Source organism: Hemiscyllium ocellatum, chromosome 4 (assembly GCF_020745735.1).
Source record: "Hemiscyllium ocellatum isolate sHemOce1 chromosome 4, sHemOce1.pat.X.cur, whole genome shotgun sequence".
NCBI lineage: Eukaryota > Metazoa > Chordata > Chondrichthyes > Orectolobiformes > Hemiscylliidae > Hemiscyllium > Hemiscyllium ocellatum.
The window spans coordinates 96,709,587-96,733,632 of NC_083404.1; the positions used below are offsets into that span (position 1 = coordinate 96,709,587).

At 37.9% G+C, this 24,046-nt stretch overlaps 1 protein-coding gene across 1 annotated transcript in view; it reads right to left on the minus strand.

The window, feature by feature from the left end:
- The window catches only part of calb1 (calbindin 1), an 89,755-nt gene extending 66,363 nt beyond the window's left edge, over positions 1–23,392 (minus strand). Inside the window, exons 1-5 of the mRNA XM_060824416.1 lie at positions 23,275–23,392; positions 22,889–22,965; positions 21,157–21,231; positions 19,349–19,429; positions 16,518–16,574 (exon numbers count right to left, since the gene is read on the minus strand). Of these exons, the coding sequence (XP_060680399.1) occupies positions 16,518–16,574; positions 19,349–19,429; positions 21,157–21,231; positions 22,889–22,965; positions 23,275–23,362 (378 nt within the window). The 5' untranslated portion in view covers positions 23,363–23,392. The remainder of the gene's footprint in view (positions 1–16,517; positions 16,575–19,348; positions 19,430–21,156; positions 21,232–22,888; positions 22,966–23,274) is intronic.
- Positions 23,393–24,046: the final 654 nt, after the last annotated feature.

Below are 24,046 nucleotides of genomic sequence, written 5' to 3' on the forward strand. Positions count from 1 at the left end.
ACTTTCCCTGCCTTTCTCCATAACCCTGACTCCCTTATTGATGAAACATTTACGTTAGCCTTGAACTATTTAATGCCCTAGCCGGGACAGGCCACTGTGGTAAATAACTCCTGGATTCACTATCCCCTGAGAGAAGAATTCCTCATTTCTGTCTTAAATGTACAACCTCTACCTCTTATTCTTTCCTACATCTTTTCTCTAAACTTGAGCAAATCATTGCTAGCCTTTCCTCATGCTAGTTCTAGAAAGTCTGATGGAATCTTTAGCTGTAAATGCATTTTACTGTGTACAGCGCAAAAGCATATATGAAATAGGAGCAACATCATTCAGGCCCTTAAGCTTCTCAAGTCTTTCAAAATGCCTGGTCATCATAATTGTTGCTGGGCTCTGGCTTTGCACTTTGTGATACCTAGATATGGCAGTGCGGTATGGTTTCTCTTCATATCGCCATTATTAAAACCACTCTAAGGTCATGCACAAATAAATGTTCCACTATTCCCACTGCTGTCTCTACTTGTGGTACTTTCTCAGTGTTTTTCTGCTAGATTATTTTTCAACCACTTTTGCAGACAGAGTTTTCCGATCTCATGCACTTCTTTTCAGACTTTTGAGCTGAATGAATTTGTTTGAATTTGCCCTCATTAACTGCTAAACCATGAGTTACAGCTGGAGAAGAAGACTCTACTTCTACAAGAATAAGCTCCTCTTTTTCTTGTTTATCCTCTGCCCTCATATGTGTTTCCACCAGCACTTACTCCTTGTCTTAGTCTAAATCTTTGAATACATATTTACCCATTTCAGATTTCTTTAGATTGCAATAATGCTACTAAAGGCATGTAGTTTGTCCCCATCTGGAATTTCAATTTCAGGAAGCTGTCTGAGAATCTTTTAAATCCCATTATTTTTTTCTCTATGGTTATGAACCTGTGTTCAGACTCCATTAAAGCTTTTAACATGAAATAAATGGTACTGAGTGAACTGTCAGTTTATAATTAAATAAGGAACTGCATTTCATCCTGTGGATAATGCATTTGCAGCTACTATTGTGAATTAACCCTACTCTGTAATGTACTTAAACAGTACTAGAAAGTAAACAGATCCATTTTCTCCTTTTATCACCATCATTTACGCCATTTTACATTTCTATTTCTCATTTACCATCATGAGCACTTCTTTTGACTTTTGCTGTGGACACCCTCACCATATATTTCACTCATTCCTCACCCGCACAACAATACTCCCCCACTTCAGCAGCATACCACAATTATCTGATCTCTTTCAATTGTGAAGAAGTCTGTCTCCACAGATGCCACCAGATCTGTTTCATTTCTTCAGCACTTTCTGTTTTCATTTCAGATGTCAATCATCTGTAATATTTCCTTTCCATAGCAGTAGAAAGTGACTTTTCTTAAAACTAGTCTGTTCTAGAGTCCAATACAGTAGCTGACGCTGTTTTACAAAAACTCTTATAGGTTGAATAAGACTAAGTTGAGGATTATTGTTCCCCCTCGAGTCACCATTCCTAAGAAGCACTGTACATCATTTACACACTTTGAAGCTGGAAATTCACTGATGAAACTTGACTTTCTTAGATCTACAATGATGTCTTGTTCTTAAAATAAAGTAAATAGATCATACTAGAGAATGTATAATTTTAGTTCAGGACCTCTGATCTATCATGCCTTTGTCATGTCCTTCAGTCTCTGGCGATGTTCTTTCTTTGTATTACCATACACTGGGGTTTCAACCACATGGTTCCCTGTTTCTCTTTCAGGATTATATGCATTGGCCTTTGGAAATTATCCTGCGCAGAGGAGGTCTCAAATGGTAGATTAAAGCAATACTGCCTAAACTGTGTAATAAATGTATTTAGCAATCTTTCGCCTTTGTCTAAGACTGTTCAAATTCAGTTTTCTGATTCAAATCCATCAGAAAGGATGCTACTCTTTGTCTCAGATGCTGAGATCACTTATTAAATCTTGCCCATACTAAAACTAAACTTCTTTTGGGATTAAGAATGCATTAAGTGTTTTTATGATGCTACATACTCAATATGACCTGTACTTTCTTCCATGCTTTGTCTTACCAGAATATCATCAGCAAATGAATGTACTGAGTATAGAAATGGACTTAAATGTTGACAGTGTTCCTTCACGTGTATTCCTGAGGCTGTGGTGTAGGACAAAAGTTGCCACTTCCAGAGCTTCCACTTCTGACCAGATTATTGGTTTTCCTTGTAACTGAAAAAGTGAGGTGTCTCCTGGAGCTGCCATACCAACAGACCATCATGCCAGACTCACCTGGATTTGTTCTTATAATTTTCCTTCTTAACATTGAAGTAATCTGATCATGTGTTTTCACACTCTAGACTATTGTTGTTCATGTCTAGATTTTGAAGTTTTACATAGATCCTTTCTTCCTGTGACTTGTAGCCTTCTTGCTCTGCAGCCCTGAAATCAAAGTCTTCTGAGCTCTTTTCACCCTGCCTCCAAAGAATGTCAATAAAAGCGAGAACATCACAATTTGTTCCATTCGCTCCCACTCCTTTCTGTCAACAGCATAAAACCCGTTTACCCATCCCCTTCAGTTCCAAAGAAAGTCAAAACATTAATTCTGTGAGCGTCTCTCTCTATAGATGTTGCCAAACCTGCTGTGTTTCTCCAGCATTTTCTGTTTTCCATTCTGGAGTCTTTTTTTCTTGGTTTCTCTCATCAACATCTTTTGAGGTCTTGGCATACTTTCAGAATCTTCCCTCTTCTTGTTTAGCTGTATTTTTGAAATATTCTGCGATCCTATCCAGCCTCTGGAGTCTTTTCTTTTCACCTTTAATTTCTCTTTTAACTTCAGATCCTAGCTCTGGAGGGTTTTTTTTTTCTCTAGCTGCCACTATGTCTTATTTTGTGCTTTAAACCAACATTGCTATCAACATATTGAGAGACTGGGCTTGAATATTTCTGTGCTGTTGCTGTTTACATTTACACTGTCTCTGAGCCTGCTGAGTATCACTAAGTAGGACTATTCAACTCCTTGTGTACTTTAGTAGCCCTTTATTTACAATTGTACAAAATATATTCTCAAAATAAAGCTCTATTAGTTTACTGGTAAAAAATGAGGTCTGCAGATGCTGGAGATCACAGTTGAAAATGTGTTGCTGGTTAAAGCACAGCAGGTCAGGCAGCATCCAAGGAATAGGAAATTCAACGTTTCAGGCATAAGCCCTTCATCAGGAATTCCTGATGAAGGGCTTATGCCCGAAAAGTCGAATTTCCTATTCCTTGGATGCTGCCTGACCTGCTGTGCTTTAACCAGCAACACATTTTCATCTATTAGTTTACTGCCAATATTGCCAATCATGTCAGTCATGTGATCAGTAACATCATTGTCATTTACATGAATCTTATTATACCCAACTATTTTGATTACGCTACCTCACATCCTGTTTCCTGAGGACTTTATTCAATTCTTCCAGTTTCGCCTTCTCCGTTACATCTGTTCCAATGATGCAATCTTTCATACCAGCACTTCTGATATGTTTTCAAATTTCCTTCATCAAGGATTTCCCTCCACCATGGATGACAGGGTCCTCAAACTTTTTTGATCCATTTTCAGCACCTCAACTTTCACCATTTTCCCATCCTCCCTGAATTGCAATAGCCTTCTCCTTGGTTTCCCTTGGTTTCAACTTCCACTTCATTAGCCTCTGCATCCCATGAATCATCCTCTCCCATTTCTCTACAATATCCACCACCTTCAACACTATGCTGCCACCAGAACAAGTTCTACTTCCAGATGAAGCAATGGCTTTAATAAAATTTCTCTAATTTAAGAAATATATTTACCGTTCATAATTAAACCTCAAACTGGAGAGACCAAACTGAGATTGGTTGGCTACTTATGGAGCACCTTGCTCAGTCCACAAGCATGACCTGAGCTTCAATTTGCTTGCAAGTTTATCTCTGCCCCTTTTATGTTCATCTCGGTACTTTGCCTACTATCATGTTCTAATGAATCTCAACATAAACTGAAGGAACATCACCTCAACTTTCAATCAGTCACTTATAGCACTCAGGATTCAACAGCTCTTTAGTTCAGCAACTTAAGACGATAACCTCTACCCCCATTTTTCAGCACGTGCCTGTCTTAGTTTAGTCATAGCTATTCACTACTGTGTCAATTGTGCTTACTTTGGACGAATCCTTTTGTTTATTTACAACAACCATTGTTACTCTTTGTGAATGCCTTCGATCATGAAATTTTTTGTCAGTTAACCACTCTGCCTGTTATCCAATTGCAGAGCTTCTCTTTTGTTATCACTCCACCCTTCATCCTTTTGTTTGCTCAGAACATGTCTCCCTTGAGTTCTAAAGAAACATCATTGACCAAAACATTAACTGTGTCTCTCTTTGCAGATGCTACCAGGCCTGCTGAGATGCAATTATTTTAATTGAAGCCCATTGTTGAGACATGCTGGGTCATCCAAGTCAAACACTGAGAATTTATATGTACACAGTTATCTAGATATTGATCACGGAGTTACCAAACTGAATGTCAGTAAGCAGGTTATTCCTTTACAATTATAATTTGCTACCAGTTTTGCAACTCTTTTCATCACTATGCTAATGATTGAGAGTAGAAGGATAGGGTGGTAAGTGATGGGTTGGATTTATCTTGCTTTGGAAACAGGACACACCTCAGTCGTCTTCCATATTGTCAGGTAGATGCCAGTGTGGTAGCTGTACTGGAACAGCTTAGCTGGGGGTGCAGAAGCTTCTGGAGGGCAAGTCTTCTATGTTATTGTTAAAATGTTGGAGGCGAATGTAAATGTAAATCCAAGTAGACTATAATCTCACTAAGTGGTTAAATAGGTTTGAGAAACTAACTGGCAACTACTGATAATATAGTCCTATTGTCTACTAACCAGTCCATAGTCCTCTTAATGTTATCATATTTCCTATTTTTGTAATGTTTACAAAAGAATATTTTGTCCTTATGCCCATTTATCTGAAATGTACATATTTATACGATACTTTATACCATTGTAAGCAGTATTGATCTTGTTAAGGGAGTTCATCAGCATATCAAGAGTGGCTTTTAGTTATATTCTACATTACCACGCTCAAGATCCACTGGGATTTGTCAGTTTTACTTTCATGGCTTTTTGTAATGCGAATCAGAGTTAAATAGCAAGTCTTGGTCTAACTTCACAGATCTGCCTTTTCGTCATACCCCTTGAGGTCTCCAGTTTTTGTTCTGTTGTCCAAGAACTGCAACATCAAAACAGGCTGGCTGTTCCAAGCAGCCTGCATTGAAATTTATGCAGCGTCATCAGGAGTCCTGATTCAATGTGCTCTCAGTAAAGACAGCACACTAGTCAGGAAAACTTCAACCAATTTGGAAAATCAACTTGGCAAAGGTATTCAAGAGAGTTTCCGAAAACAACATACTGTGGATCCAACCAAAGATCAGGCAGTTTTGAACCTGGTAATGTGCAAATGTGCAGCTTCAATAAATAATCTCAAAATAAGAGATCCCCTAGAGAACAGTGATCATAACATAATAGAATTTTGAATTCAGTTTGAGAGTGAGAAACTTGGGTCAGAAACAAGTGTGCTAAATATATTTTAAAAAGGGTAGTTACTAGGTAAAGAGAGAATTGGCTAAAGTGACCTAGGGAAGGGGTTTGACAGAAAGGAAGATTGAAGAAACAATGGCAGGTATTTAAGAAAATGGCTCATAATTCACAACAATGATATGGTTCGTGACTCAAAACAAAGAAATGGTTCATGACTCACAACAAAAATATATCCCAGTGAGAAAAAAAGAAAGGAAAGGAATAACCCAACACTGCTCAACAAAGCAAGTTAAGGGTGGTTTTAAATTTAAAGTAAAACATTTCAAGTGGCAAAGGATAGTGAAAAATCAGAGGATTTCGAAAATTTTGAAAGGCGACAAAGAGAGGTTTAAATTAGCAATAGTGTCAAGTTGAAAAGCAAGAGATTCCTTAAATATCTAAAAAGGAAAAGCATGGTCAAAGTGAATGTAAATCTTTTAAACAATGAGGCCGGAGTAATAGTAATGGGATCCCGGAAATAGCAAATGAGTTGAATAAATACTTTGCATCAACCTTCATGGTGGAGGACAATAATAGCATTCCAAAAATAATCAGTGACCCAAGCGGTGGCGTCGGATTTGGAGGGGGTGTGGTAAACAGTGGAATAAACCAAGCGGCTACCACTAGAAAAAAAATACTAGGGAAACTATTGGAGCTAAAGACTGATAAGTCACTGAACCTGATTGATTATATTCTAAGATTTAAAAGGAAGTAGCTACAGGAATAGTAGATGCACTGATAGTAAGAATCCAAGAATCATTGGATTTGGGAAAGTCCCAGGTCCATGGAAAGCTGCCAATATAACACCCTTATTCAAAAAGGGAGATAAATAACTTGCAACAAAAGACCAATGGGCTGAGAAGTGGCAAATGGAGTTTAATTCAGATAAATGTGAGGTGCTGCATTTTGGGAAAGTAAATCTTAGCAGGACTTATACACTTAATGGTAAGGTCCTAGGGAGTTTTGCTGAACAAAGAGACCTTGGAGTGCAGGTTCATTAGTCCTTGAAAATGGAGTCACAGGTAAATAGGATAGTGAAGAAGGCGTTTGGTATGCTTTCTTTTATTGGTCAGACTATTGAGTTGGTAGGTCATGTTGCGGCTGTACAGGACATTGGTTAGGCCACTATTGGAATATTGCATGCAATTCTGGTCTCCTTCCTGTCGGAAAGATATTGTGAAATTTGAAAGGGTTCAGAAAAGATTTACAAGGATGTTGCGAGGGTTGGAGGACTTGAGCTATGGGGAGAGGTTGAACAGGCTTGAGCTGTTTTCCCTGGAGTGTCGGAGGCTGAGGGGTGACCTTATAGAGATTTACAAAATTATGAGGGGCATAGATAGGATAAATAGACAAAGTCTTTTCCCTGGGGTCGGGATGTCCAGAACGAGAGGGCATAGGCTTAGGGTGAGAGGGGAAAGATATAAAACAGACCTAAGGGGCAACTTTTTCACGCAGAGGGTGGTACTTGTATGGAATGAGCTGCCAGAGGATGTGGTGGAGGCTGGTACAATTGCAACATTTAAGAGGCATTTGGATGGGTATATGAATAGGAAAGGTTTGGAAGGATATGGGCCGGGCGCTGGCAGGTGGGACTAGATTGGGTTGGGATATCTGGTCGGCATGGACGGGTTGGACCAAAGCATCAGTTTCCATGCTGTGCATCTCTATAACTCTACTGAGAGTTCCTCAGAAAGGTTATAACAGAGCACTTGCAAATACAGAATAAAATCAGAGTCAGGATAGCTTCATGATGGAGAAATCATGTCCAACAATTTATTGCATTCCTTTGAGGAGGTAACAAGCAAGATAGATAAAGGGAACCCAACAAATGTAATATAGATTGATTTCTAAAAGGCATTCAATAGGAATTTTGAGTGGGATTATATACTAGAATAGATAGAGGATCAGCTAACTAATAGAAGACAAAGGGCTTGAATAAAGGCGATATTTCAGGATGCCACAGGGTCACTTCCCAGGCCACAATTATTTTAATGGATGATAGAAGCAAATGTACTTTTACCAAGTTAGTGGATAACACAAAAATAGGTGGGAATACAAATGGTGAGAATGATGCAAATAGCTTAAAAAGAGATAGAAACAGGTTGCATTTGGCAGTTAGAATATGATGTGGGAAAATATGAAATCATACCCTTTGTCAGGAAGAATAGAAGGGTTGAATATTATTTAAATGGGAAAAAAAACTACATCAGGAGGGATTTAAGGATCCTTGTTCATTAATCACAAAAAGCCAGCAGCCAAACTCAGCAAATAATAGGGAAGACAAATGGAATGTTGACTGTTATGTTAACAGGAATGCAGGTTGTTCTGCCATGATGTGACAGTTGTGTACCTCTGCAACCTCGTGCTATGGAAAATCTCACTATGGGAAACTGCTATAGAAAATTGCACCTTAGAAGATTGCAATAGAAAATCACCATACATTTTCAGCAGAAAGTTCACATTAACCAAACAATGTCCACAATTTGTCAATCGCTTTATAGCCAATTCAAGCTGTTGAAACACACATTATAGCAGAATGACTTGAGAGGAGATCTTGCTAAAACTATGCAAGGCACTACTTAGGCTACATCAGAAAATGTCTTACATGATTAATTATCCTGGAAAACTATGAATAATAATAATGAAGATATTCTGGCATTGGAAGCAGTCCAGAAAAGGTTCACCAGATGGAGTTTGTGATATTTTCTCATGAGAAGAGGTTGAGTAGCTCGGGCTTGTACTTATTGGGGTTTGGAAGAGTGAAAATATTTTATTGAAGCATAAGGTTATTAGGAGGCTTGACAAGGTATATGTGGAGAGGTTGTTTCTCATTGTGGGAGAGTCTTGATCCACAGGCCATAATTTCAAAATAATCGGTTATCATTTAAGAAAATGATGAGGAATCATTCATTCTCTCCGAGGGTAGTTTATGCAATTCTTTGCTGAAGAGGGTTATGTATCCTGTATAATTAAATGTACTCAAGGCTGAGATAGATGCATTTTAATCAGAAAAGGAATCAAGTGTTATGGTGAAAAAGCAGGAAAGTGGAGTTGAGGATTATCAGATCAGCCATGAACTCATTGAATGACAATGCAGACTCAATGGACTGAATGGTCTACCTCTGCTTCTGCATATTATTGTGTTATGGTCCATTATCCCATATTGAGCCTTACCATTCTTAAATATTAAAGCTGTCACTGTTTCAACACTAACTCTTGTAAAACATTCTGTAGCCAACAAGTGTCTAACAATGACTTACACAATTAATTGCAAAGTCACATGTCTCACACATTAACAATATTTCTTGGCCTTTGTCTCCAGTAAACACTCAATTTCTTTGCATAAGAAAACAGCAGTACCAAATCCATGTTCAACAATTTTGAATTTTCAAGTATAGGAGAGACTGATCTAATTTAATGATTATCATCTGATAAGTCTGTCAGTAGAAGAGTTTCGTGATAATACTATGGAGAAGGTCTCATTCTTTAAAGTAGAGATGGTGAATCTTCAATTCAACTTGTTCATGTTGATCATGTGTAATTTAGATTAGATTGGCTGTCCTCAGAAAAAAAACATAATCTGAAGTTATAAGACACAAATTATATGCTATTATAATTAGAATTCAACTATTGAAAATAAATAACTTAAGTTAGCGATGCTAAAGGAGCTAAGCAAATAAGCAAATACAGAAAAGTGTCTGTATCCACAAGATTTATTAATAATCTGACATCCTCGCTCTACTGTCTAAAACAATACCTTTAATATGCTTAAACTTATTAAAAGTGATAACATCATAAAGAGTATCTGCTAGGGTTCAGCAGGCATTCTTTGTTAATGAATACACCACAGGTATTGTATCTATCTGTATGCTTGCGGTTAGTAAACAGTTTCCTTATTTCCTTTGAGCTTTCTTGGTTATATAATTTTCAATGAATCATAGGATGCCTACAACACACAATGAAGCTGTTTACATGCCAGGTCCATACTGGCTATCTGTGAAAACAATTCCACTTATTCTCACTCCTCAGTTGCTTTCCTGTAGCTCTGCAAATCTATTTTCTTTAGATAATTATCCAATTTCTTTTCAAAACCACAATTGAATCTGCCACTATCACTCTCTCGGGTAGCAAATTCATGATGCTAACTACATACTACACAGAAAAAAATCTTGTCCTCTTGTCACAATCTGTTCTTTTGCAAATTACATAAATCAGTATCCCTTGGTTCTCAGTCATTCCACCAATGGGAACCGTCTTTGCCTGTGTATTCTACCTAAATTGCCTCATGATTTTGAACACTTCTATCAATTCTCCTCTCAATCATTTCTTCCTTGAGGAGAACAATTCAAGCTTCTTTAATCTCTCCATGTAACTGAACCTTTTCTGTACCCTCACCAACACCACCGCTTCCTTCATTTCTGATTATCTTTTGAAATAATTAATCATTGTAAGCATTTTCATGATAACATTTCATACTTTCTGAGTAATTTAGATGAGCAATAAGTAAAATGTATATTTATCATCATTGGAACATTTGGGGGAATGAAGCTCTGTTTTCATTGCTTCTGAAGATATTTTTGAATTTAATGAAAACTAAGCCCCAGAAATTGTCAGATGACAGCATTATTTTTTTTTTAAAAATGTGATATCTTTATATGTTAGTGTCAGATTATCAATTTAAATAATTATATGACAGTTTTTAAGAGCTGGACAAGTGTGTCACATGTCGAATCATATCAGTACGGGTTTCGTTGTTAATATTAATTAATTATGCCTTCATTATGGACATAAAAATGCACTGAGGCTCTTAAGTTAGATTCAGTGGCTGATGATCACAGCAGCTGCCAGTTTTCCATTAGTTGCCACAAATTGAGTAGAGATGACTGACAAAAATATGTGTTTCTTTTAAGTGAAAAGCTCCACAGTTCCAGCTCCTTAACAACAATGGAAATAACTTATATTTATATAATGTCATCAATATAATAAAACAAAGTGCTTCACACGAGTATTACAATGAGGAATATGACACCAAAATGCAGAAGGAGCTCTTAGATCAGTTGGTCAAAAGCTGGTCAGAGGAGTAGGTTAAAGGAGAAATGTTCAGTTGGGATGTGGACAGGTTAAGGAACTTAGTAACTGAAAGTACAGCCAATAATGGTGAAGCTATTTAAAATTAAAGAAGCCAGATTTAGCCAATATCGTGGAAGGGCTATACTAAAGGAGATTTTACAGACAACGTCAAGCGAGGCAATGCCAGCACTGGAATTAAGGATGTGTATTTTAAAATCAAGACATTGGTTGACTGGGAGCTTAATGCAGGTCAGGTACTCCAGGATAACAGTGAAAAGGACTTGCTGCAATTTAAACTTCGAGCAGAATGGATGACCTCAAGTTTATGGAGTGTAGAATGTGAGAGATCAACCAGGAGTGAGCTGAAATAAACAAGTTTAGAGGTAACAAATAGTTAAATGAGAGGTTTGGCAGCAGTTGCACTGAGACAGAGGTGAAGTTACATTATGGAGGTGAAATGAACAGTTTCAGTGACGGAGTAAAAGTGTGGTCGGGGCCAATCTCTGGGGCCAATATAGCCTTGTTTTACTTCTCTATTAATGTAGCTGCAGTATCTCTTACTCTGGAAATAATTTTGTAATTCTTCTCTGCAACACCTCTGTGGAGTTAAATTCTTCCTCAGTTTTCCTGCCAAAATGTATCACTTTACACTTCTCAACCTTTACATTAAATTTCAGCTGCTCTATGCACTACATCTCACACTCCCATTAAGACAATGCAGACACAGACACATGCACACACTCACACATAAGCCAAAACATTATTTACTCCCTTTTTAAAAAATCCCTTAGAATTATGTAATTGCACTTTTAGTTCTTCCTTTATTCTAAATGTGAAATGGTTGGGTGAGTTCCATGTGCTTGTATTTATCACATGGTGGTGAAGCGGAAATTGAAGAAGTTGGTGTGCTGACAGATGAAATGCAACATTGGTATGAGAGCAGGAAGGCAGGATGGGAAAATAATTTCAGGGTGGACACTTTTGCCAGACTCTTTAAAATAAAAACTATGTTGGAGCTATGTTGGTTACGTGTGGACCAGTGTTCCACAAATATGTTCATTCACTCCAGTGATGCAATTGTAAACCAATTAAATGGAACAAAATTATGTGTTACGTTGCATGGTTGAAGGCCATGGTGCTGAAAAAGCACAACCGGTCAGGCAGCATCCGAGGAGTATGAGAGGCAACGTTTCAAGCATAAGCTCTTCATCAGGAATGAGTGGGTGGCCCAAGGGGGCTGAGAGATAAATGGGAGGTGGTGGGTGGGGCTGGGGGAAAGGTAGCTGGGAATGCAATAGGGAGATGAAGGTGAGGGTAATGCTGATAGGTCGGAGAGGAGGGTAGAGCAGATGGGTGGGAAAAAATATGGACAGGTAGGACAGTTCAAGAGGGTAGTGCTGAGTTGGAAGGTTGGATAAGGTAGGGGGAAGGGAAATGAGGAAACTGGTGAAATCCACATTGATCCTTTGAGGTTGGAGGGTCCTAAGGTGGAAGATGAGGCACCAGTTTTCTCATTTCCCCTCCCCCTATCTTATCCCAGATCCAACTTTCCAACTTAGCACCTCCCTCTTGAACTGTCCTGCCTGTCCATATTTTTTCCCACCCATCCGCTCTACCCTCCTCTCTGTCCTACATGTCCATTTCCCTTTCCACCAATTCACTCCACCTTCCTCTCTGACCTATCACTTTCACCCCCACCTTCATCTACTTATTGGATTCCCAGCTACCTACCCCACAGCCCCACTCCCATTTATCTCTCAGCCACTTTGGAAACACCCCCATCCCCCACATTCCTGATGAAGAGCTTATCCTCAAAACGTCGAATCTCCTGCTGTTTGCATGCTGCCAGACCTGCTGTGCTTTTCCAGCAGCACACTCTTCGACTCTGATCTCCAGCATCTGCCGTCCTCACTTTCTCCTAGTTACCTTACATGGCACAATCACAATAATTGAAAGGATATAAAGGAAAAACACTGGAAGAAAGGAATTGTTGCTGCAGTTTGGGTGAGCAGTTTGGCAGATGCTCAGAGATCAGACTAGATTAGTTGATCGATTGATCACTAAGACCTGATTCATGAAACTTCTAAGCAATCAGTGTCACTGTGAATATGTGCAATTGCTTGATTCTATAATAAAGGTCTACCATATTAAGTGGAACCATATTCAAGTTGTTGCGTGCCACTGATAACTATACAGAACCTTCAGGCTCCATAATGTAGGAGTGGGGAGATGGAGGTACACAACCCTACACCATTTCCAGGCATCTTTATTACAGTTCATAATACTTCCAAGTTCTGTATCACCTACACATACAATTCTAACTTATTAGTATCGATCAGAAAAAGCAGTGGTCCTTATATTGACTCCAAACCAAGTTAGATACCTTTCTCCAGTGCAAAGATCTACCATTTACCACTGCTCTAGTTCTTGTCACTCAGTTGTCATTGTATCTGTACTGCCTTTCTCACTTTAATGGTATGGGTTTAAACTTTGCTGACAAGCCTATCAAGTGGTAGCTTATCCTCCTCCTTTTGGAAGAGATGGATGTCAACATCACTATCCTCAACAACCATTTCTGTTACTTCATTGAGAAACTCATCTAAATTAGTTAGACAATATTTTCTCTTCAATATCTGTGCTAACTTTTCTCAATTCTTGTGAAAAGTGCCTGCTAATTGAGTCCCAGATTATTGGTTCTGAAAGATTTCCCACCACTGAAGTTAAATTGACTGCTGGTATTTGCTGGCTTTATCCTTCTGTTTCCACCCCCCACCCCAAACATCATATTTGCAACTCTCCAGCCCTCTGACACCACTCTCTATATGTAGGAAGGATAGCAATTTCCATGCCTCCTTCCTTCATGATTCTTGAATGCATCTAATTCAATAATATTTTTACTTTTAATCCAGCTACTCATTACTTACCAATTATCGAGTCACAGAGTTCTTTAACAATTTTTAGCCCATCCAATGTCTCAACAATCTCCTTTTTCATCTTCTTCGTAAAGACAGATGCAAATATCTCAGTTAGTACCTCATTTATCCCCTCTACTTCTCCACAAACCCCATTTTTGTCATGCAGTGCTCTATTCCTCCTTTTATTTTTTATATGCCCGTATAAGACGTTTGGTTCCTTACTATCTTGGCTGTTAGTATCATCTAATGCTTTCTCGTTGATTCTATTATTCTGATTTTCCATTATCTTGTTTTTTTTTCTAAGCAATAAACCTCTATTAAAGAAAGAGGTAGGGGAAAACTATAGGCTACTTAATTCGACATGAGGTGGGGAAGATGATCGAATCAATTGTGAAAGAGATTGTAGCTGAGCACTTAGAAAAACCCAAAGTAATCAGGAGGAATCAGCACTTGAAGAATTAAGAGACACTGAGCATAGAGCGGAACCCAGTCAATGTATTGAACTCGGATTTCCAGAAGGCATTTGACAAGAAGCCACATAAAAAAGGGAGGTAGGGAGAAAACAGGAAACAGGAAACTATAAATTGGCCTGACATCTATAGTAGGGAAAATGTATAAGTCTATTATAAAAGATTTAATAGCAGAGCACTTGAAAAGCAGTAATATGATTGGACAGATCTATTGGAATTTTGAAGATGTAACTCGTAGAATTGATCAGGAGAAGTCAATGGATGTCATTTACTTGGACTTTCAGAAGGCATTCGATAAGGTTACACATAAGAAATTTGCATGTAAATTCACAGTACACAGGATTGGTGGTAGTATACTCACATGGATAGAGAACTAGCAAGCAGAGAGGAAACAAAGAGTAGGAATAAGTAGGTCTTTGAGTGGCAGCCAGAGACCTGTGATCTGTACTTGGACCCCAGCAATTCACAATATTTATTAATGATTTAGATAAGGCAACAAAATCTCCAAGTCTATAGACAACACAATGCTGGCTAGGAGGGTAAACCTTGAGGAAGATACAAAGATACTTCAGTCTGATTTGGACAAGTTGATTGAGTGGCAGATGAAGTATAATGTGGACAAATGTAAGGTTAAGCATTTTAGTAGCAAAAACAGGAATGAGGATTATTATCTGAATGGCAATAGATTGGAATAGGGAAAGGTGCAATGAGACTGGAATGTCCTTGTACACTAATCGTTAAAAGTAAGCATGTCGGTGCAACAGGCTGGAAAGACATCAAATGGTATGTTAGCCTTCACAGCGAGGATCGAAGTATAGGATCAGGGATGACTTGCTGCAAATATACGGGGCCTTTGAGAGACCACATCTGGAGAACTGTGAGCAGTTTTGGTCTCCTTACCTGAGAGAACATGCTCCAAGTTTTACCACGTTTATTAATGGGATGCAGGATTAACATATCAAGAGAGACTGGATTGGTTCAACTATTTTCATTAGCTTTTAGTAGAATGGGGCAGGGATCTCAGAAATCTATAAAAATCTAACAGGACTAGATGGGCTAAATGCAGGAAGGATGCTGTTGATGAGGTGGGGGAGGCAATTTATGACTGAAATGAGAAGAAATTTCTTCACCCAGAGAGTGGTGAGGCTGTAGAATTCTTTTCCACAGAAAACAGTCAAGACTAAAACATTGAATGTTTTCAAGGAGGAGATAGATACAGGGCCTAAGGTAAAAGTGAAAACAAGGAACTGAGTTGATTGATCAGTCGTGATAATGTTGAATGGCAAAGGAGGCTCAAATGACCAAATGGCCTATTCCTATTCCATATTCAATGTTTCAATATTTCTGTAAAGAGGTTATTGTACAATACAGAAGCTCATGGTCAAGAGGTAACATATTAGCATGGATCGAAGATAGATTGGTTGACAGAAAACAGAGTTTGCATAACTGTAGTTTTTATTTGATTAGCTGGACCATCAGTTTTTACAATTTACATCAATGAGTTTAGCAAAGGGAATGAAGGAATGGTAACTAAATTTGCAGATGAACAAAGATAGGCCAGAAAATTTTGTAAAAACTATGGGAAGTTGCAGATAAATACATACAGGTTGAGTGAGTGTGCAAAAATCTCACAGGTGGAGTATAATGTGTGAAGTTGTACACTTTGGCAGGAAGAATAAATTGAGTATTAATTTAACAGTGAACAACTGCAGAATTCTGAGGTCCAAAAGGATTCAGATGTCTACTGAACTAAAAATTAATCTACAGCTACAGCAAGTGATTAAGAAAGGTAATGTGATGCTATCTTTTATTATGAGGGGAATGGAACATAAAAGTAAGGATGCAATGTTTCAGTTAGAAAGATCATTGGTGAAACTACATCTTGAATAGAGTGTGCAGTTTTAGTTTCCTTATTTTCAGAAGGATGCAGATGCTTTGGAAGCAATTTACTAGACTGATAACTGGATGAGCCAGCCATGTTGGGGAAAGACTGGATAGACTGAGATTGCTTCCAATGAAGTTTAGAAGAGTGAAGGGGTCAACAGTTTCCTGAACAGTCTTATCAAGGTGGATATAGATACAATGCTTTCTTTTGTAGATGAGTCAAGAACTATGAGACACTATTTAAAATTTAGGTGCTGCCCTTTTATGACAGAGAGGAAGAGAAATGTTTTCTCTTAGAGCCAGATTCTAGAACACTCTGCCTCACAAGGCAGTAGAGGTGAGATCATTGGATATCATGAAGGGGAAGGTGGGCAAGAGGATAGATGGGAATGGGGAAATCCTAACATAAACAAATCATCCATGAACTTATTGACTAGTGCAGTAGGCTTATGGGCCAAATGGCCTACTTCTGTTTTTTTTGTATCTTCTGATGTAAGTAGAAAATCATCACTAACTTCAACCTTTGACAGTATTAAAAATAATATCTTATGTACAAGCGATCTTTACCTTCAGCTCATCTGCTTCTATGAAGCCACTATGATCCTCATCATATCTTCGCCACGTCTGAAAAAGAAAGTGCTTTAGATACATAGTTTGTTTTATGCAGGGTGATTCACTCACAAAATCTGTCAAAACAGCAATGAAATGATTACACACCACAACAATCTATATTTCAAACTCCATTTCTGAAAGAACATTATGCTTTATTGGTGAGTGATTGGAGCATTTCTCATTACAAGGAGTTTCAGGAAATTTTATAACATCAAATAAGGAAATATCACAGAATATACATACAATGGGTTGAATCTACAATTTTTGACCAAGCTGGAGTCACATCGAGTTTGGTGAAGCGATTCTCATCACAAGACTGAATAAGTTTCCTCACTTTATCTTATAAAACTGACTGGATTAATTGTCAATTGAGCACCTGTGGGAAAAGTCAAGACCTATTTGAGCTCATCTTATCATCATGTGCCTTTATGGAGGAGTTCATTGTTCAGTGGGAGTCCTCCTTTAGATCAGCATCCTTCTCTGCAGCACTATCCTTCAATGTTCGCATGTGCATTTCAGGAGTTATCTGTGTTAAGCTCTCTTGAAATGGCAGAAAAGGAGAAGCAGGCATCCTGCTTCTTGGATGAAGGTCAGTAACCTTCTATGCTTTCTGCTACCTCTCTCTCATCCATGCCACTGACCCCACCTCCCATCAATGCTTATGCTCTGACAAACCTTCTGTTATATATGGCTATCTTCCTCAACCTCACTCTTGTTATTCCATCTTCTTGCACCACTAACCCTCCATAGTTTCTCTGCTACCTCTTGTCTCCCTTGGAACACATCAACAACTTTTCCCAATATGCATCGCACTAACTGCTGTGCCACCGACTTGTAACTTAGTCATTCGCCCCCTTAATGTCAGTACTGGGGAAAACATCACACAGAAGGGTGAAGTGACAACAGACAAATGATGGTGTGCCAGACATCTGATTCCTTATTTTCTCTGAGGAATGGATTCTTGACCTGGCACGTAGGGATAAGGACTGCTCCTGCACTGGTGCCGAGCCATCCATGTCCTGTCACCTGAGTAAGGAATACTAGTCATCTCAGTGCGACACTCACATCAACCAGGGCATCAGACAGTATTACAAACCAGCGTCAACATCTCCTGCCAAGGGGAACAATGGTGAATGCAATCCATTTAGATTTCAGAAGGCTTCTGATTATGTTTGACACATGTTAGTACACAGACTTAATGCTCAAGGGATTGCAGGGAATATACTGAAATGGAGTGAGAGCTAATTGGTGGATAGAAAACAGACAGTAGGAATAAATGGGTCTATTTCAGGTTGACAGGCTGTTACTAATGGAGTACTACAATGATTAGTGCTTAGGCCCAATACACCTTCCAGGTTTATTTTTGGAGTAGGTGGAAGCCTGAAGGAACATTAGAGACTGTGCAACCAGACAAAATGCTGATTGGGCCACGATTATTCACAAGTTATTGTAAATTATCTGAGTGCAAGGACTGAACTAATTATTTACAAAACTGCAGATGACACAAAATTGAGTAGTATGGGAGTTTTGAGGATGATGTAAGGAGGCTGCAAAGGATTTGGGAAAGTTAGGTGAGAGAACAGAAAATTGCAGCATGGAATACAATGTGGAATAAAGTAGGGTCATCCATGGCAGAATAAAAAGTGTATTTCTTAAATAGTGTATTGCTGAGAAGTGTTGAACTTCAAAGTGTAACTTTATCCATGAGTTACTGAATGTTAACTCACAACTACAGCAAACAATTAAGAAGGCAGATGTTATGTTGGCCTTTAGTGCAAATGGGTTAGGCTTTGGTGTATTGTGTGCTCTTTTGGTCTCCTTACCTATGGAAATAAATACTAGCCATGGAAGGAGTATAATGAAGGTTGACCAAGCTGATTCCTGGAGATGATTCCTAATGGTGAATCCTCCTCAAATTTTTCGAAGTTGTCCCATTATCTGTATATTTAATATCCCATTTCAAATTAATCGACTTGCTACTACAGCCAAATGGATAACTGCACATTTGTACAACTACTGTATTGTATCAGATGTTTTAGTAACAACATGCATTGCTAGCATATTGTGCAGATCTTTATGCTATGTTGTTGACAATATCTTGAAATTATGTTGTATTTCTACCCAGTTAAATTACCCAACATTATAATGTGTTGTTCCTGCATTTTCTGTAAGATTCTCTATTGAGCTTAAAGCTATTGTGACCACTACCACACCCAAAGAAAATAATTTTTTATCACCTAGCATTTGACATTCTACCAATATGATATCCAAACCCTGTGAGAATAGTGTATCCATATTAATAATTTCCCTACTCCTATTTACTAAATCTACACATTTAGAAAATATCGGAATTTCTGTACATTAGATGCATGTAATGCACAAGAGTAAAATTGTCCCTGCCAACAAATTTTCATACCTCCATAAAAAGGGATTGATGTTCATATCGATTCATTTTATAAATCAAAATTTCAAAATAAGCACTATATTCTTGCATCAGGTAATCTTTTCAGAAACAGCAATATTCTAATTCATTGAAATTCATTCCAAGATGTGAAAAAGTTTTTTCTTCATTTCAAAACATTCTAATAGGGGTGGAATGGGCACTTCACCTTACATATTGAAATATTTTTGTAATATGTAATACAAAATAATACAGCATAAAATGTAGAGATTTTTAGAAAACGTATTCAACTTGGATCTTTCACTTAACTGTGACATGTGTGAGATAGGAAAAGTCACTGCTTTGAAGGAAAATTCTTTAAATTACTGGAAAATGTTAATTATACCTCTATGAACTCTGTGCTTGACTTTAATTGTTGCCGAAAGAACAAGAAGAAGTTTTCTTCTGTTGGTAGGATCTGAGCAAGCTGGAAAGGCAAAATATTTGATTACAATTTGGTTTTACAATTAAATCCATTAATTAAAATAAAATGATTAAAAATAGAAACTAAAGAACGTAATATTCTATAATGTGGTTTCTCCCATATGCCTTCTTCTTGCCTTTGCTGAATGATAACTAATCAGCTTAATACAACATTCGGCCACCTTGATTTGGAACTCAGAAAAGTGACATTAAATTCATACTTTGAATATTTTCATATTCATAGAATTATTTGTACAAAATCATGTTCAATTATCTCTATGTGTAAATTCTTATTTAATCTATGGTATGTTATTGAATTAAAATGATAAGTTTTAAATCCAGCACTTCTAGCTTCATACCCCCTAAATAACTGATGTAACATATATGCTTTTTACATATCTTTATGATTCATACACAATAATGCAGCTAGTCAGTTAGAAGCTATGTGTACTGTAGAGCTCTGCGTTGTCCTGACAACATATCTCATCCACAAAACTCAAAATGTGCATTGATGCAACAACCTAACAGCATCTTTGAGTTCTGACTGCAAATTGTTAAATTTGTGCTGGTTATTGCAGCATGAGGATAGTTTATGAAATAATTGCATGCATATGGGTATTTAATTCTAACTGTCTAAACTCAATCTCATTGAGAACAATCGCCCAAGAAACAGGAGACCTCTGTTTATTCTTCATATGTAAATACTGATCTTGATTATAGGTAGCATTTCAAAACTTATTACACATAACGTCAAGCAGTTGATCAAACAGTGTGAATAATATAAATATATTTACTTCTGATAATCACTCATAATTAAAACTGTTACAGAATTAAATATTTCAGTTACAACAGTTCTTAATATTTTAGACAAATCTAGCTGGATTTTTGATTTAGAGTAGAATTCTTTAATTGAGAAGTGGGATCGAAACTATAATTACAATTATAATATTAGGCAGTTTGAATGCAAGTACCAATTCAAGTAGCCAATCTAAGAGAAGAAAGGACTTTACATGCAAATAATTATTTCCTCCCTTATTATTTCTGCCAATTTCAATTCATTTTATTCTTTTCTTTATGCCTCCCATGCCAATATACCAATCCCCATTTGCAAAAGACATCTGCCAATATTAATCTGTTTCCAACCACCAGATGTTATTACCTGTGGTGAGTCAGACTTAAATTGTTTCCCATTCTTCATTGGAAAAGCACCACTTCTGCTTAATTGTTTCTACTGATGAGACAGCTATGGTCCCAATATTAACATAACTAAATGTGTAGGCAAAAGCTAATTTCCTTACTAAGCTAGGTCAAGGGTTTAATTCCACCATTAATTCAATTAATGATAAACTTATTTTTGTATGTCCGTTACTATGCACGTTAAGCATGAGCTTAAATAGGAATAAAAATGTCAAATTTTGAAGTTTATTTGATACTGGAATGCAGGGATATATGATGCAAATTTGCACAATGCCCATTTTAAACACAAACAGTTCTATACAAATTCACGCCGAATCCCATCGATGAGTTTAGAACTCCTAACTTTCCAAAATTAAATATCTTATCACAATGTTTTCCACAGGAATGTCAATGCTGAACCGTTGTCATTAACTTCGGGGAACGAACTAGAAGCTGACTGAAGCAACCAATAAGAATCCAGCTTACGCCACGTGAATTAATAAGAAAAGTTTCTGCATAAATGTGATCGAGTTAAAGCAAATTGGAAATTCTTACATCTGCCAGCTCTATTTTTCCATCAGCACTCTGGTCGTACTTCTCCACCAAAGCTTTCATACCGTCAGCTAATTCCTACGGATTGATCATGTTGGGCATGTTAGTAATTGCACTAACAGACAGACCTGGAAAACACAATCTGATCTGCGGAGATGAGAAGTACGTATTTTGATCAAATGCGGATGGCATAAAATAGACTTTTTTTTTACCCTAATTCAGTTAGATGCCAAAGAAGATTTGAAAAGTTTCAATGAAACGCTTTATTCATAATCGCCAAAAGAACGTCTAGCGCCGCCGACTGTACTACAGACAATACAAATCACTATTTAACTTCATTATTCGTGCTCTTAAAGACCTTGCATTTATTACAGCGCCGTTCTGAAGTTCTTAGCACGACCTGAAGTGCTTCCCAATTGTTCGGATTAAGGGAAGGTGACAATATATATGCTTTACAACAGTTTTATTTTCAAAAAGGGAATTGCCGTTACATTATTGACATTGCTATATCACACATGGGCCATGGGTACACTGTTCCGTTTGGCCAAATCGAAAGCTCTGATCTGTCATTAACTTGTCCATTTCGCATCCGCTGTTGTGCTGTTGCGTCCAGGTGCGTGTTGAGACCTACTCTAGCAGAAAAAAAAATGCTATAATCCATTTGGAAGAAAATCCGAATCAACAGGAAAGAAAAGTAACAAAATAAAAATGCCGTTCGTTCGCAGTGTGTGTGAGAAGTGGATGGCTGCTGTTCAAAATCAGAAAGACATTAATCAAATAATAAACAATAGTACATAATTATAAAGACGGAGAGTTGCTACCAGACGCTGTTGGTGTTAATGACTGACTTCCTCTTATTACGAATCGCTTTTACAACGAGTCTGTTGTCAAGGAGACAGGAGCACACCAACATGTCCAATTTTATATCGCTGTAATGGTTATTGTTGGTGTCACATCTGGGTTATGTTAACGGTAATTCCAATGTGTATTTGCTTAATTTACTGTTAACAAATGTATTAACACCATAAGTGTGTTAATATTTATTTAGTCATTTCCAATATTTGCAATGTTTTGATTACTGGCTGTACTGACTCGACAAACATAGTCCGACGAATAAAATCTGCGGAACTATCTTTGCTCCATAACTGTTGACGATGGGTGTTAATCCAAACACCAGAGTCGCTTTATCTGCTTTATGAATTTCAGCAGCGCTGACACTATCTAGTCATCACCTGAGGTGGAGCCAGAGAGAGAGAGAGAGAGGATTAGTCACTGATTTTTGCCGTTAACTAGATTTCTCTGCTTTTCATGCTCAGTTATAATAGTTTTGTTGATATTCCAGAATGCAGATGTGTTCCCTGTGAGATAGTTAGGCTGATGACTTCTGGGCTCCACATCAATCAAAATATTAAGGGAAGGTAGCAGGAAAATCTCCCCACTTGAAAGTAAATGTTGAAAATAATTTCATCGTTGCATTTTAGAGAAATATCTGCAGTTTTCGTGGTGTACTGCCATCGAGAAAGTACTGCCCGCCCAAGCTTTGGCACAAAGCAAAATCCGAACATAGTGCATTTACCAGAAAACCGGCAGTCATAACCATGCAAACCTAAAGTTGACGGTTTTACTTCCTTATGAAGTCAGCTTTTTGCATTGTGTGTCTGCACATTTACATCTCGATAATCTAATACTTTTTTTTAATTCTGCATAATGCATTTCCCGAAAGTTCAACACTTACTAAGCCAGTGTCTTTCCGAGCTTGCTGAAGTTCTCGAATGAAATTTTGCAGTTCTCTTCCTTCAATATAACCACGACCTAAAATAAAGTACACTCATATACTTAAACTAAAATTAAACCATATTTCAATTTATTAAATTAGGTTAAAGGAATCGCGCATATACCACTTAATATAACCAGGTTTCATTTTTAATACAAAACTCGCATTTTGCTAACGCTTTGATAACACGCGAATAAAATTAACCTGGATATTTTCAGCATTTCTTGTTCAGTGTATATAGTTTGTTTAAGATAAACCCATACAGTGATTCTCAATAATAAATCGAAATTCACTTAACACAACTACAGTGTGGAAGAATGAATTCATTGCAAAATAAAAGTAGTTACCAGCATTGTCATAGTGATGCCAAATTTCCAAGAACTGTGTGGTAGACTCTTCAATCGCTTGCAGGTAAAGACTGTGTGTGTCTGCCATAGTTGCTTGGTACCTGTTAGCCACTTGCCTGTTCTGTGGAGGTTTCAATCTGAGCGGTCCCTGCTAGCGCGCGCCCTCTAAATGCGGCTCGTGCTCCGGAGCCCAGCCCTCCGCGCTCACTGCGCACGCGTGGCTGCACCCAGTCGGGGACATGCGGCTGCTGCAGGTGAGAGGGCAAGGTGCTGGCACCAAGGCAAAGGGGACCGGCTCCCGGCTGCAGACAGAGCCCTACACCGGGGTGCAGGAGGAGCATCTACTTGGTTAACGATTCACTTCAGTAAAATCCAACGGAGAGGATGGCCAATTGGCCCAGTTCAACGAACTTCATTCGTGCGAAAGGCGACGTTGTCTATGTCATTTACGCTTTGCAACGATCCAGAAGAGAAAACAAAACTGATGTACTGTCTCTCATTGACCTTTGAATCCATGTGTGGCAAATGGAGAAGAATGTGTTTGTATTACTTGTCGAGTATGAGACACTGGGAACTTTTTAACGGTTCACAGCATGCAAACAGTAACTACGATTGTACAGAAACCGGAAGGGAGCCACTTATTAAATGTTCACTCCTTATGTGTGCATCTAATTATCTATTCACTACGCTGCACAGATTGTGTGAGTGCAAGAGATGTACATCTCTTGATTGAGGCAGTATATTTTATTAATTGTTATTTTCATGGACAGGG